We start from the raw sequence: 16,059 nt of genomic DNA on the forward strand, positions 1-16,059 counted from the left end.
AACTTTTTTATTTTTGTGCCGAATAAGTCATACTAGGGCTTGATTTTTAGGGACTGTTTGGCATTTTTATTTATAAAATCTTTTTTTTCATACAACTTATTGATCACATATTTTTTGTGTCAGTATGGTGAAAAAGCTACATTTTTAGAATGTTTTATATTTTTTTTTACGGCATTAACCATACGGAATAACTATTGTAACAGGTTTATAGAGTGGGTGGTTCCGAACGTGCTGATACTAATTATGTGTATTTTTTCCATTTATGTTTTATCATAAACACTGTGTTTTGTGTAACGAAACGCCTTTTAGTGATTTGTGTGTGCTTTTTTGTGCTTTTAATACTTTTTTTTCATATTTTATTTTACTTTTTCACTTCGTTCAACTGTGGGACATGTATAATTTTTATTTTGATCACTGGTCTCATACACTACATACATGAGACTGTGAGTGTCTCACTGACACAGTTTGTGAGACCAAGCTTATACAGGTGTTTCTCACAAAATTAGAATATCATATTAAAAGTTAATTTTTTTCAGTTCTTCAATACAAAAAGTGAAACTCCAATATTATATAGAGTCATTACAAACAGAGTGATCTATTTCAAGTGTTTATTTCTGTTAATGTTGATGATTATGGCTTACAGCCAATGAAAACCCAAAAGTCATTATCTCAGTAAATTAGAATAATTAACAAAAAACACCTGCAAAAGCTTCCTCAGCATTTCAAAAGGTCCCTTAGTCTGTTTCAGTAGGTTCCACAATCATGGGGAAGACTGCTGACTTGACAGATGTCCAGAAGGCAGTCATTGACACACTTCACAAGAAGGGTAAGACCCAAAAGTCATTGCTACAGAAGCATATTAATGGAAAGTTGAGTGGAAGGAGAAAGTGTGGTAGAAAAAGGTGCACAAGCAACCGGGATAACCACAGACTTGAAAAGATTGTTAAGAAAAGGCCATTCAAACATTTGGGGGAGATTCTCAAGGGGTGGACTGCTGCTGGAGTCATTGCTTCAAGAGCCACCACACATAGATGTATCCAGGACATGGTCTACAAGTGTCGAATTCCTTGTGTCAAGCCACTCATGACCAATAGACAATGCCAGAAGCGTCTTACCTGGGCCAAGGAGAAAAAGAACTGGACTCTTGCTCTATGGTCCAAGGTGTTGTTTTTAGATGAAAATTAATTTTGCATTTGGACATCAAGATCCCAGAGTCTGGAGAAAAAGTGGAGAGGCACACAATCGAAGCTGCTTTAGGTGTAGTGTGAAGTTTGGGGAGCCTTGTCGTCTGGTGGTTTAGGTCCACTGTGTTTTATCAAGACCAAAGTCAGCACAGCTGTCTACCAGGAAATTTTAGAGCACTTCATGCTACGCTCTGCCAACAAGTTTTTTGGAGATGGAAATGTCATACTCCAGCAGGACTTGGCACTTGTCCACACTCTCAAAAGTACCAATACCTGGTTTAAAAACAACAGCATCAATGTGCTTGAGAGGTTCTGTATATGGAGCCCGTTAACTATTCTACGATAGTTTGTTCTCCAAGAGACAAATAGTGCTCCTTCCCTCCTGAGCCTCTCCGTGTGGCTAAGCAGCACAGTACAGCCACATATGGAGTATTGCCACGTTCAGCAGAAATGGTGTGCAAATTTTAGTGCCACTTTTCCCCAATTCCCTATGTGACAAAGGAAAATCTGGGGCTAAAACAAAATTTTTGTGGTAAAAAATGTAATAATTTTTTCTTCACCGCCCAAGCCTCTGTGACAGACCCGTGGTGTCAATGTGATCACTACACCCCTAGATGAATTCATTGAGATATGTGGTTTGTAAAATGAAGTCAAGTCGATGGGACATGGCACCCTCAAATTATTCCAGCAAAATGTGCACAACAATATGGCGCTCCTTCCCTTTGCAGCTTTGCCTTAAATCTAGTTTTCGACCACTTATAAGGTATAGGCGTACTCAGGAGAAATTGCATAACATATTCTGTGGTCCAATTTCTATTATCCCTTTTGAAAATGGTAAAGCAACTTTGCATTGGAAAAAATGCTAATTTTCCATAGACTCAACCCAATGTTATACAATTATGTGAATCGATGGAGAGTTAAAAATGATCTCTACACTGCTAGATGAATTCCTCAAGACATGTAGTTTATAAAATGGGGTCATTTTGTGGGGGTTTCTGCTGTTTTGGCACATCAGGGTAATTCGCAATCTTTTCCAGCCAAAATTGTGCTTCAGAATTCAATTGGCACGCCTTCCCTTCCAAGCCCTGCCATATGCATAAACCATTATTTTCCACCACATATGGAGTATCTGTGCACTCAGGATAAATTCCATAAATTGTATGATTCATTTTCTCCTGTTACCCTTGTGAAAATGAAAAATTTGGGGCTAAAGCAACATTTTTGTTGGAAAACTTTATTTTCTAATTTTACTGCTCAACAATATAAAATTCTGTGAAGCACTTGTGATTTCAAGGTGCACAGCACACCTTTAGATAACTTCCTTGAGGGGTGTAGTTTCCAAAATGGGGTCACTTGTCGGGGGTTTCCACTGTTTAGGCACATCAGGGGCTCAGCAAACACAGCATGGCGTCGGCTATCTACTTCAGCCAATTTTGCGTTCCAAAAGTTAATTGATGCTCCTTCTGTTCCAAACCTTCCCATGTGCCTAAACAGTAGTTTTCCCCCACATATGGAGTATAGCCGTACTCAGGAGAAATTGCACAATACATCTTGGGTACATTTTCTCCTGTTACCTTTGTGAAAATAAAAAATTTCCAAATTTAGTAGTTTAATAAAGCACATTTTTTGTGAAAAAAAAGGTAAGATGCTATTCTTTTCTTTTCTTATTTTTCCTTCCATTAATTCCTGTCAAGCACCTGAAGAGTTAATACATTTCTGGAATGAAGTTGAGGACTTTGAGGGGTGCAGTTTTTAGACTGGCGTCAATTTTTTTTCTTCGTCATATAGGCCCCTCAAAGTCACTTCAAATGTGATGTGCTCCCCTCTGTACATTTTCTTGGAAAAATGAGAAATTGCTGATGAACTTTTAACCCTTCTAAATTCCTGACAAATTATGTTTCAAAAATTGAGCTCATGTAAAGTAGACATGTGGGAATGGGAAATGTTATTTATTAACTATTTTGTGTGACATAATTCTCTGGTTAAGTGTTATCAAAATGACGACTTTGAAAATTACGAAATGTTGAAACATTTTGATGAATTTCCGATATTTTCACAAATATTCACAAGTGGTATTGAACAAATTTTACCACTATCATTAAGTACAATATGTCATAAGAAAACATGCTCAGAATCATAGGATCCTTTGAAGTGTCAAAGAATTATTAGCCCATAAAGTGACACTGGTCAGAATTGAAAAAAATTGGCCTGGTCAGGAAGGTGAAGACAGGCTTCGGAGTGAAAGGGTTACATTTTGTTCTCATTTTTAGGATCTTAATCACAAAATCATGTCCCCAACACATCTGTTAGAATAAAGAAAATGTGGCCAACCCCAGTAATTCATTCTGCAGCCAATAGACAGTGTAATATAGCGGCTATAGGAGGCAAAAGGTGCAAAATTGTTAATAAACCCCAGTTGCAAAAATGATTTTCAGCTCCTATTTAATGTATTTAAGAAAGAAATTGTCCCCAGAGTTGGACAACCCCTTTCAGTGTATCTGAACTCACTGCTGTGATGAGTGTATAGCACTTGATCAAAAATGGTTTTATCTACTGGGTGTAAAGAATGATTTCCATTGCTGACAAGGAGAAATCTTAAAAACAGTGAGATTAAAACATAACATTTATTATAAAGTTTCAGCATTTTTTAATGCAATGATTAGATTATTAAAATAAAAGTATAAAACCACTTTAATGCAGAGAAATATTGTCACTAATCTCATTTGCATGTAATGTTCATATAACTTACACAATTTTGTCGGTGTGGCACTTATCCAACAAGCATTTCTTATGCTTTAAAATATTCTAATGGAGTTTTCTGCGACTTATACACTGATGGCTTTTCTTTAGGATAAGAACTAGTCCAGGACTGGAGTACATTTTCTGATTCTAACACACAAGCAGCTAAACAATTTGCCAAATTCATTAAGAACACAGTCTCAGTTATGTCAGCCATGTATATTTCCCTTTGAAATGCTGCAGAGGTCCGGGATTATGTATCTTGGATCACTATTGACAAGTCATGACTGCTGTCGGCGTCTGATTCATGCCGCCCTTGGTTGGGGCTGCATGAATCAGCTGACAGGTTCCCTTTAAAAATGTGGAGGATCTAATCCGGCTGACTCTGTATCAAGACTGAAGTATAAACCACCAGTTTTGTTGAATTCTCTTCAGGGTGTTTGATCATGGTGCTAATCACTGCCTGCAGCACAATTTAGGGGCCATAATATTTCACTTTGATTGTTCGCTCAGGCATGGCGACTCCTATGTGAGGCTGATCCTGCCACTGCGACTTAGACAAATTCATTTGAAAGCTCCATAGGTGCAGTAACATGTACAACTGCCTTCGATAGGGCATATTTATCAGTACTAATTGTTACAAAATTGGACTAGACAGTCTTAATATAAACTTAAGATAAACGTGTACCAAAATTTTATTACAAAGTTTAGCATGTTGGACTACACCTATTTTCTGATAAAACACAACCATTTCTACCAAGTCCACTTATCGGACAAGGCACAAAGTGTCTAAATCACATAGAAAATATGGTTCAGGTCACAAAAGGCTGCAAATTTCATCCCAATTCTGGATCACTTAGCGTCACAGATCAGTAGCATTTTAAAAGTTGGTACTGCTATTGTACGAATACCTTTAGATAGATGACCAGACTGGGCAGGGTTGTCTGCGTTGCCAAAACATTGTATTCTTCACTGTATAATGAATTCATTCAGCATATTCCTGGCCTTATTAATGAGTACTATAGGCACTATATGCATAGAAAGGAAATTAACTCAAGCAGACAGGTCCTGAACAAAGTTATCAGACACAGTCAACTGCATTATATTATTGTACTCGGTGCAAAACAGTGCGTGGCCCGAAAAGACTCGACATCGCCATCATCCTAGTAGGCACATCAACCTCATTCTGGTACAGAAGTGCTCCATTACTTTTATTGGAGAGATTTGTTATGTTTGAGACATAAATAGAAATGATTACTTATCACGTCTGAATGCATTTCTCTTGGAACATTTCCGCTTACCTGCACTACTGCAGCAGAAGGGATCCTGTGATAGATTAGAGGGGCAATCAGACCGTAGCACTGAACAACAGCTTGAAGGGCATAGCTGGCATCACTCAGCAAGGTGCTAACATCAAGAGCCACTAACAACCTCTCACATTCGGCTATTCGGCAAATCTAAAGATAACAGAGACACATTTTGCTCAGCAGAGACGACCTTCCTTTAACAAAGTGTTTTGGTAATCTAAATGTAAATACAATTTTATAATTTTAATTTTTTTTACAAGTCAGCATGAAACAAACAAAATTTTCTTTGTGGATTACATTAACTTTTATTCTACAAGCTTCTTGATGTGTTTCGCTCCTTAAATGTTGTTCTCATAACATGCCTCCTGGGTGACTGTACGACTACATAACACGAGTAGTGATGAGCGAATATACTCTTTACTCGAGATTTCTCGAGCATGCTTTGTGGTCCTCCGAGTATTTTTTAGTGCTCAGAGATTTAGTTTTCATTGTCGCAGCTGAATGATTTACATCTGTTAGCCAGCATAAGTACATGTGGGGGTTGCCTGGTTGCTAGGGAATCCCCACATGTAATCAAGCTGGCTAATAGCTGTAAAGCATTCAGCTGAGGTGAAGAAAACTAAATCTCCGAGCACTAAAAAATACTCGGAGGACACCCGAGCGTGCTCGGGAAATCTCGAGTAACGAGTATATTCGCTCATCACTAAGCACGAGTTAGTTTCAATCTACTCACCCATGAGGGGCTTTCCAGTGAAACAAGAATATAGCCAAATGACCTCTAAATAGTAATGTAGATAGATCTCCAATATAATCCTATTAGCCCGAGTGCCCCTTTCCTCCGATAATTGCTTCGTTCCAGGTTTTGCCTGTTCCCTTCATGTCCTGTGTCAACAAGGTACATTGAAGCCAATTCATAAAGAAAATTTCGTTAGATTTCTGGCTAAAAAGCTTTGAAAAGTCGCATTTTATTTGCGCAAGAAAATGCGTTTTCACACCCTTCTCACCCTAGTTCCAACACAGTGGGGGTAACTGGGTGGGGCATGATGGAGCAGGGTATCATCAAATTCATGACAAGTGGCACAATCGATCGTACTCCAGCAGAGGTTGGAGCAACATTGCGGCAAACGTCACTGCATGCTTCACCAGATTCATTAAGAGGCATGAGCGTCGTTACCAAAACGCCCCCTCAAAGACCGGCGAACCTCTCTCTTCATGAATCACTTCCATTGTTTCTTGTGTGAACAAGTGACTAGAGTGAGTGAAGGGGACCACCTGAATGCCTATTTCAATAGCAAAGCTGGCCCCCATCTCTGATGTAAAGTCAAAGTAGAGAATGAACTTAGCTGCTGAAATAAGTAGTCAGTCGGCCCCCTTCTTACACTGGTTTGTGCACAAGCTTACAGTGGTAATTCTGCCCTATGATGAAAATGGGACTGTAAGAGAGGCAACCAGGACTGGAATGTAGCAGCACCTAGGCTATAATAGTAAGTCATGGAACTTAAATGGGTTTTCACATAAATAAAGTTAATTTTAATCAACTTTTAAATCAATAGATCTCTGAATGATAATACGTTTCACAATTGGATGTGTTTAAAAGAAATATTCCTGTACAGAGATAATCTTATAGATGTGCCCCTGCTGTGTACTGTGTAATTGCTGTGTCTGACCGTGCAGGGACGTGGTCTGATCACGCCACAGCTCCTGGGCAGGGGAGGAAGCAAAATAGTATACAGACAGGACAGCATGGGATCACAGATGATTCTTTTTTTCCAGGTAAAACATTGTTTAAAAACAGGCAGTGAAATGTTTTCCCTCACAGAGAGAATCAGATGTGATCCCATACTGTCCTGTCTGTATACGCTTTTGCTTCCTCCCCTGCCCAGGAGATGTGGTATGATCAGATAACGTTCCTGCACGGTCAGACAATGCCATTACACAGTACACAGCAGCACATTAATAAGATTATCTCAGCAAAGGAACATTTTTTTTAAATACATCCAATTGTGAAACATATTTTTATTCCACGATCTATTAAATAAAATGGCTGACATAACGCGGCTGACATTTGTCTGCTTTTCTGCTCTTATGCCACCTTTTACTTTAGTTGCTACAATTTGTAGAAGTTAAAGTGTTATATTCTGTCCACACATATTATTTCACTAACCTACACAGTCTATGGAACATTAACCCCTTCATGACCCAGCCTATTTTGACCTTAATGACCTGGTCATTTTTTTTCAATTCTGACCAGTGTCCCTTTATGAGGTAATAACTCAGGAACGCTTCAACGGATCCTAGCGGTTCTGAGACTGTTTTTTCATGACATATTGGGCTTCATGTTAGTGGTAAATTTAGGTCGATAATTTTTGCGTTTATTTGTGAAAAAAAATGGAAATTTGGCAAAAAAAATTGAAAATGTCCTAATTTTCAAATTTTTAATTTTTGTTCTGTTAAACGGGAGAGTTATGTGACACAAAATAGTTAATAAATAACATTACCCACATGTCTACTTTACATCAGCACAATTTTGGAAACAACATTTTTTTTTTGCTAGGAAGTTATAAGAGTTAAAATTTGATTAGCGATTTCTCATTTTTACAACGAAATTTACAAAACCATTTTTTTAGGGACCACCTCACATTTGAAGTCAGTTTGAGGGGTCTATATGGCTGAAAATAAACAAAAGTTACACCATTCTAAAAACTGCACCCCTCAAGGTGCTCAAAACCACATTCAAGAAGTTTATTAACCCTTCAGGTGCTTCACAGCAGCAGAAGCAACATGGAAGGAAAAAATGAACATTTAACTTTTTAGTCACAAAAATCTTTTAGCAACCATTTTTTTATTTTCCCAAGGGTAAAAAGAGAAACTGGACCCCAAAAGTTATTATACAATTTGTCCTGAGTATGCCGATACCCCATATGTGGGGGGAAACACTGTTTGGGAGCACGACAGGGCTCGGAAGGGAAGGAGTGCCATTTGACTATTTCAATGAAAAATTGGCTCCAATCTTTAGCGGACACCATGTCACGTTTGGAGAGCCCCTGTGTGCCTAAACATTGGAGCTCCTCCAAAATTGACCCCATTTTGGAAACTAGACCCCCCAAGGAACTTATCTAGATGCATAGTGAGCACTTTGAACCCCCAGGTGCTTCACAAATTGATCCGTAAAAATGAAAAAGTAATTTTTTTCACAAAAAAATTCTTATAGCCTCAATTTGTTAATTTCCACATGGGCAAAAGGATAAAATGGATCCTAAAATGTGTTGTGCAATTTCTCCTGAGTACACCGATACCTCACATGTGGGGGTAAACCACTGTTTGTGCACATGGCAGGGCTCGGAAGGGAAGGAGCGCCATTTGACTTTTGAATGAAACATTAGCTCCAATCGTTAGCGGACACCATGTCGCGTTTGGAGAGCCCCTGTGTGCCTACACATTGGAGCTCCCCCACATGTGACCCCATTTTGGAAACTAGACCCCCCAAGGAACTTATCTAGATATGTGGTGAGCACTTTGAACCCCCAAGTGCTTCACAGAAGTTTATAACGCAGAGCCGTGAAAATAAAAAATCATTTTTCTTTCCTCAAAAATAATTTTTTAGTCCGCTATTTTTTATTTTCACAAGGGTAACTAGAGAAATTGGACCCCAAAAGTTGTTGTCCAGTTTGTCCTGAGTACGCTGATACCCCATATGTGGGGGGAACCACTGTTTGGGTACACGTCGGGGCTCGGAAGGGAAGTAGTGACATTTTGGAATGCAGACATTGATGGAATGGTCTGCGGGCATCATGTTACGTTTGCAGAGCCCCTGATGTGCCTAAACAGTAGAAACCCCCCACAAGTGACCCCATTTTGGAAACTATACCCCCCAAGGAACTTATCTAGATATGTGGTGAGCACTTTGAACCCCTAAATGCTTCACAGAAGTTTACAACGCAGAGCCATGAAAATAAAAAATCATTTTTCTTTCCTCAAAAATGATGTTTTAGCAAGCAATTTTTTATTTTCACAAGGGTAATAGGAGAAATTGGACCCCAATAGTTGTTGCCCAGTTTGTCCTGAGTATGCTGGTCCCCCATATGTGGGGGGACCTCTGTTTGGGCGCACGTCGGGGCTCGGAAGGGAGGGAGCACCATTTGACTTTTTGAACGCAAGATTAGCTGGAATCAATGGTGGTGCTATGTTGCGTTTGGAGACCCCTGATGTGCCTAAACAGTGGAAACCTCTCAATTCTAACTCCAACACTAACCCAAACACACCCCTAACCCTAATCCCAACTCTAGCCATAACCTTAATCACAACCCTAACCCCAACACACCCCTAACCACAACCCTAACCCCAACACACCCCTAACCCTAACCATAACCCTAACCACAAGCATAATCTTAACCCTATTTCCAACACTAGCCCTAAATCCAACCCTAAACCCTAAGGCTATGTGCCCACATTGCGGATTCGTGTGAGATTTTTCCACAGCATTTTTAAAAAATCCGCAGGTAAAAGGCACTGCGTTTTACGTGCGGATTTACCGCGGATTTCCAGTGTTTTGTGTGCGGATTTCACCTGCGGATTCCTATTGAGGAACAGGTGTAAAATGCTGCGGAATCCGCACAAAGAATTGACATGCTGCGGAAAATATAACGCAGTGTTTCCGCGCAGTATTTTCCGCACCATGGGCACAGTGAATTTGGTTTTCCATAGGTTTACATGGTACTGTAAACCTGATGGAAAACTGCTACGAATCCGCAGCGGCCAATCCGCTGCGGATCCGCAGCCAAATCCGCACTGTGTGCACATAGCCTAATTCTAAGGGTATGTGCACATGCTGCGGAAAACGCTGCGGATCCGCAGCGTTTCCGCAGCTGCGGGTCCACAGCAGTTTCCCATGAGTTTACAGTTCAATGTACACCTATGGGAAACAAAAAACGCTGTGCACATGCTGTGGAAAAAACTGCGCGAAAACGCAGCAGTTTACATTAAGCAGCATGTCACTTCTTTCTGCGGATTCCGCAGTGGTTTTACAGCTGCTCCTATAGAAAACCGCAGTTGTAAAACCGCAGTGAAATCCGCAGAAAAACCGCGGTAAATCCGCAGCGGTTTTGCACTGTGGACTTATCAAATCCGCTGCGGAAAATTCCGCAGAGGACCAGAATACGTGTGCACATAGCCTTACCCTAACCCTAATTCTAACCCTAGCCCTAACACTAACCTAGTTCTAACCCTAACCCTAGTGGAAAAATAAAAGTAAATATATTTTCTTCATTTTATTATTGTCCCTACCTATGGGGGTAATAAAGGGGGGGTTCATTTATTATTTTTTTTATTTTGATCACTTTGATAAAACCTATCACAGTGATTAAAATGTGCATGGAACGAATCTGCCGGCCGGCAGATTCGGCGGGCGCACTGCGCATGCGCCCGCTATTTTGGAAGATGGCGGCGCCCATGGAACGGACGGACACCGGGAGGCTCGGTAAGTATGAGGGGGGGATCGGAGCACAGGGGGGGATCGGAGGACGGGGGGGATCGGAGCATGGGGGTGGGATCGGAGCACGGGGGAGCGGACAGGAGGACGGGGGAGCGGACAGGAGGACGGAGGGGAGCGGAGCACAGGACGGAGGACTGGGGAGGAGATTGGTGGTGATGGGGGGGCAGATCAGGGTTTCCAGCCATGGCCGATGATACTGCAGAGCATCGGCCATGGCTGGATTGTAATATTTCACCACTTTTCATAGGTGAAATTTTACAAATTGCTCTGATTGGCTGTTGCACTTTCAACAGCCAATCAGAACGATCGTAGCCACGTGGGGGCAAAGCCACCCCCACCCCCCCGGGCTAAAGTACCACTCCCCCTGTCCCTGCAGATCTGGTGAAATTGGAGTTAACCCTTTCACCCGATCTGCAGGGACGCGATCCCTTCATGACGCCACATAGGCGTCACAGGTCGGATTGGCACCGACTTTCATGACGTCTACGTGGCGACACAGGTCGGGAAGGGGTTAAACAAATGCCCTTATGACACGTGGAGTGCCTAATGTAGTCGTTTGGAAGCATGGTATTAACCTGAATGGAAGGGAAAGTGAGACAGTAACGACTACATTTATGATCACCATTACAGAGCTGCTGAGCTAAAGTCAAAACTGACTAAGATTCTAGGGAATGTTCAATTCTCTCACAACTGATTTTTTTTACGCAACATTTGAAATTTGTTTGGTTGACCAGAGATTTGTTTTGTTCTACAACCAGGCCAATAAGTTGTCAAGATAGTTTTATCTACCTATGTTTGTTTTTATCAAAAATTCTGTTCTATTTCACTGCAAAATAATCATTTTTTTTGCAATGTACATTTGGGGATAGGCAACTGCCTCCGTATTGTATGAGCGCCCCTACTACCAGTACAAGACTGCCTTAATTAGAGCTGAATTCTACATGCCTTTTAAATTTGGAAACCTGGGCCCAGAACAATTAAAGGGCTTTCCCCATGAACAAAAGTTCATTTTATTCAATACATTTTGGAATAATAATAATTTCCTCAATTGGATGTTCCTGTGCTGAGATAATCTTATAAATGTGCCCCTGCTGTGTACTGTGTAATGGCCGTGTCTGACCGTGCAGGAACATGGTCTGATCATACCAAAAGAGAGTATAGAGACAGGACAGCATGGGATCACGACTGCTTCTTTTTGTGAGATAAAGCATTTACCTGCCTGTTTTTACACAATGCTTTACTTCAAAGAAAGAATAATTTGCGATCTCCTGATGTAAGGTCTGTATACTCCCTACCCAGGGGCTGTGGTGTGATCAGACCACTTTCCTGCAGGGTCAGATGCAGCCATTACACAGTACACAGCAGGGGCACATTTATAAGATTATCTCAGCACAGGAACATTTCTTTTAAACACATCCAAATGTGGATGGAACTTATTATTATTTCAAGATCTATTGATTAAAATTTTGTAGGAAACCCCCTTTAAGTCTGAGAGTGCAAATTTCCATCTTGAGAGAATGCTTTGTTGGTGACAAGTGGGCTTGCACAATTTGATTAAAATGTGAACTAAGAACATTTATAATACAACAGTAATGGAGTTCAACATGTTTATATTCAATATTTGCTCAGCACATTCAGAGTGAGGCTGTATTTGCTTGCTTTCCTAATTCAGACATTTATGGCTTATCTACAAGATGGATATTAAGCCAGACAAGGTGACTGGCAGAAAGAGATTACATTCAAGCCAATGGGTATTGTGAAAAGACCAAGAAGTTGACAAAACCTGCTTAATAGAGTTTGTGAAGAAGAATCGGAAACTATAAAGGTTTGTAAAGGTAAAAGTGGTATGGCGAAGGGAGTATGGCTACTGCACTCCATCCAGGATGGTCAGATTTTCTCAAACTTTGTTAGATAATATAGCTGATAGTCAGGGGCGTAACTACTGCGGTCGCAGCAGTCGCCAGTGCGACCGGGCCCGGTGGGTCAGGGGCCCGGCAGGTCAGAGGCACCCAACACCATGTTGCCGTGCAGGAGATTCCTCCTGCACGGCAACAGTCCAAGGAGTATCTAGGGGGAGGGGGCAGCCGGGGCACGTGAGAGACAGGAAGCAGCTCCAGTCATCACGGTGAGACAGCTTCTCCTGCTCTGCACTCTGCAGCCCCGGGACAGAAGGCGAGAGCAGGGGGGAGGTGCGGGACAGAGCCGCTTTAGTCAGGAGAAGCTGAGGAGCTGCAGCCGGTTTACATCAGCCACCCCTGTACCAGAGAGGAGATTGTGAGTTGTGTATATGAGCTGGTATCTGGTGTGTGTGTGTGTGTGTATGTGATATCTGTAGTATGTGTGTGTGTGTGTGATATCTGTATGTGTGTGTGATATCTGTAGTGTGTGTGTGATATCTGTAGCATGTGTGTGTGTGATATCTGTAGTGTGTGTGTGTGATATCTGTAGTGTGTGTGTGATATCTGTAGTGTGTGTGTGATATCTGTAGTGTGTGTGTGATATCTGTAGTGTGTGTGTGTGTGTGGTAGCTGTAGTGTGTGTGTGATATCTGTAGTGTGTGTGTGTGATATCTGTAGTGTGTGTGTGTGTGATATCTGTAGTGTGTGTGATATCTGTAGTGTGTGTGTGATAGCTGTAGTGTGTGTGTGATATCTGTAGTGTGTGTGTGATATCTGTAGTGTGTGTGTGATATCTGTAGTGTGTGTGTGATATCTGTAGTGTGTGTGATATCTGAAGTGTGTGTTGTGAATTAGACTTTTTTGGCTCCCTCTTGTGGTCACTAGTGATATGACTCTGGGATTGTCTTTCCTCAGTTTGGCACCCACCTGGGTCGTTAGTCCAGGGGTGTCGCTATATAAACTTCCTGTATTCTCAGTCCTGTGCCTGGCATCGTTGTAATCAGTTCCTTTCTGTTTGCTCCTGTCTGCTGGTCCTGGATCTTGCAACATTAAGCTAAGTCTTGCTTCCTTGTTTTTTTGGTTATTTGCATTGCTATTATTTTTTGTCCAGCTTGTACTAAATGTGATTCCTGATTCTGCTGGAAGCTCTAGGGGGCTGGTGTTCTCCCCCCGGCCGTTAGACGGTTTGGGGGTTCTTGAATATCCAGCGTGGAAATTTTGATAGGGTTTTTGCTGACCGTATAAGTCATCTTACTATATTCTGCTATTAGTCAGTGGGCCTCTCTTTGCTAAATATCTAGTTCATTCTTACGTTTGTCTTTTCTCCTTACCTCACCGTTATTATTTGTTGGGGGCTTGTATCCAACTTTTGGGGTCTTTTCTCTGGAGGCAAGAAAGGTCTATCTTTTCCCTTCTAGGGTTAGTTAGTTCTCCGGCTGGCGCGAGACGTCTAGAACCAACGTAGGCACGTTCCCCGGCTGCTGCTATTTGTGGCGCTAGGATTAGATATATGGTCAGCCCAGTTACCACTGCCCTATGAGCTGGTTTTTTGTGTTTGCAGACTCGGTATGTATTTTTGAGACCCTCTGCCATTGGGGTCATAACAGTATGCCAGGCCAAGGTTGAATGTTTAATGCATTGCAGAAGTGGAATTACAAGAAAGGAAAGTCTGAGTTTTTTTTTTTTTCTTTCCTCTCTTTTTTCCTCCCCTTTACCTCTGAGTGGCTTGTGCTTGCTGCAGACATGAATGTCCAGACTTTGATTACAAGTGTGGATCAGCTTGCTGCTCGTGTGCAGGGTATACAAGATTTTGTTACCAGTAGTCCAATGTCTGAACCTAAAATACCTATTCCTGAGCTGTTCTCTGGAGACCGATTTAAGTTTAGGAATTTCAGGAATAATTGTAAATTGTTTCTATCTCTGAGACCCCGTTCATCTGGAGATTCAGCTCAGCAAGTAAAAATTGTTATCTCTTTCTTACGGGGCGACCCTCAGGATTGGGCCTTCTCGCTAGCGCCAGGAGATCCGGCATTGGCAAATGTTGATGCGTTTTTTCTGGCGCTCGGATTGCTTTACGAGGAACCCAATCTTGAAATTCAGGCAGAAAAAGCCTTGTTGGCTATTTTTCAGGGGCAGGATGAAGCTGAAGTGTATTGCCAAAAATTTCGGAAATGGTCCGTGCTTACTCAGTGGAATGAGTGTGCTCTGGCCGCAAATTTCAGAAATGGCCTTTCTGAAGCCATTAAGAATGTGATGGTGGGTTTCTCCATTCCTACAGGTCTGAATGATTCCATGGCGCTGGCTATTCAAATTGACCGGCGTTTGCGGGAGCGCAAAGCCGCGAATCCTCTGGTGGTGTTGTCTGAACAAACACCTGATTTAATGCAATGTGGTAGAATTCAGACTAGAAATGAACGGAAAAATCATAGACGTCAGAATGGGTTGTGTTTTTACTGTGGTGATTCTACACATGTTATATCAGCATGCTCTAAACGCCTAACTAGGGTTGTTAGTCCTGTCGCCATTGGTAATTTGCAACCTAAATTTATTTTGTCTGTGACTTTAATTTGCTCATTGTCCTCCTACCCTGTTATGGCGTTTGTGGATTCAGGTGCTGCCCTGAGTCTTATGGATCTGTCGTTTGCCAAGCGTTGTGGTTTTGTTCTTGAGCCATTGGTAAATCCTATCCCTCTTAGAGGTATTGATGCTACGCCATTGGCGGAAAATAAACCGCAGTTTTGGACACAGGTAACCATGTGCATGACTCCTGAACATCGGGAGGTGATTCGTTTTCTTGTTCTGTATAAAATGCATGATTTGGTCGTTTTGGGTCTGCCATGGTTACAGACCCATAATCCAGTCTTGGATTGCAAGGCAATGTCTGTGTCAAGTTGGGGCTGTCAGGGAATTCATGGTGACTCCCCGCCGGTGTCTATTGCTTCCTCTACTCCTTCGGAAGTTCCTGAGTATTTGTCTGATTACCAGGATGTATTCAGCGAGTCCAGCTCCAGTGCTCTTCCTCCTCATAGGGACTGTGACTGCGCTATAGATTTGATTCCAGGTAGTAAATTTCCTAAGGGAAGATTATTTAATCTGTCTGTACCTGAGCATACCGCAATGCGTTCGTATATCAAGGAATCTCTGGAGAAGGGGCATATCCGTCCATCCTCTTCCCCTCTTGGTGCGGGATTCTTTTTTGTGGCCAAGAAGGACGGATCTTTGAGACCTTGTATTGACTATCGGCTTCTGAATAAAATCACTGTTAAATTTCAGTATCCTTTGCCTCTGTTGTCGGACTTGTTTGCCCGGATTAAAGGTGCCAAGTGGTTCACCAAGATAGATCTTCGTGGTGCGTACAACCTTGTGCGCATTAAGCAAGGAGATGAATGGAAAACTGCATTTAATACGCCCGAAGGTCATTTTGAGTACTTGGTGATGCC

At 41.7% G+C, this 16,059-nt stretch overlaps 1 protein-coding gene across 3 annotated transcripts in view; it reads right to left on the minus strand.

The window, feature by feature from the left end:
* CFAP54 (cilia and flagella associated protein 54) overlaps window positions 1-16,059 on the minus strand; it is a 615,020-nt gene that overhangs the window by 418,254 nt on the left and 180,707 nt on the right. For all 3 annotated transcript variants that reach the window (XM_077265522.1, XM_077265521.1, XM_077265523.1), the window contains one exon: window positions 5,225-5,380. In XM_077265522.1, coding sequence (XP_077121637.1) covers window positions 5,225-5,380 — 156 coding nt within the window. The remainder of the gene's footprint in view (window positions 1-5,224; window positions 5,381-16,059) is intronic.

Source organism: Ranitomeya variabilis, chromosome 5 (assembly GCF_051348905.1).
Source record: "Ranitomeya variabilis isolate aRanVar5 chromosome 5, aRanVar5.hap1, whole genome shotgun sequence".
NCBI lineage: Eukaryota > Metazoa > Chordata > Amphibia > Anura > Dendrobatidae > Ranitomeya > Ranitomeya variabilis.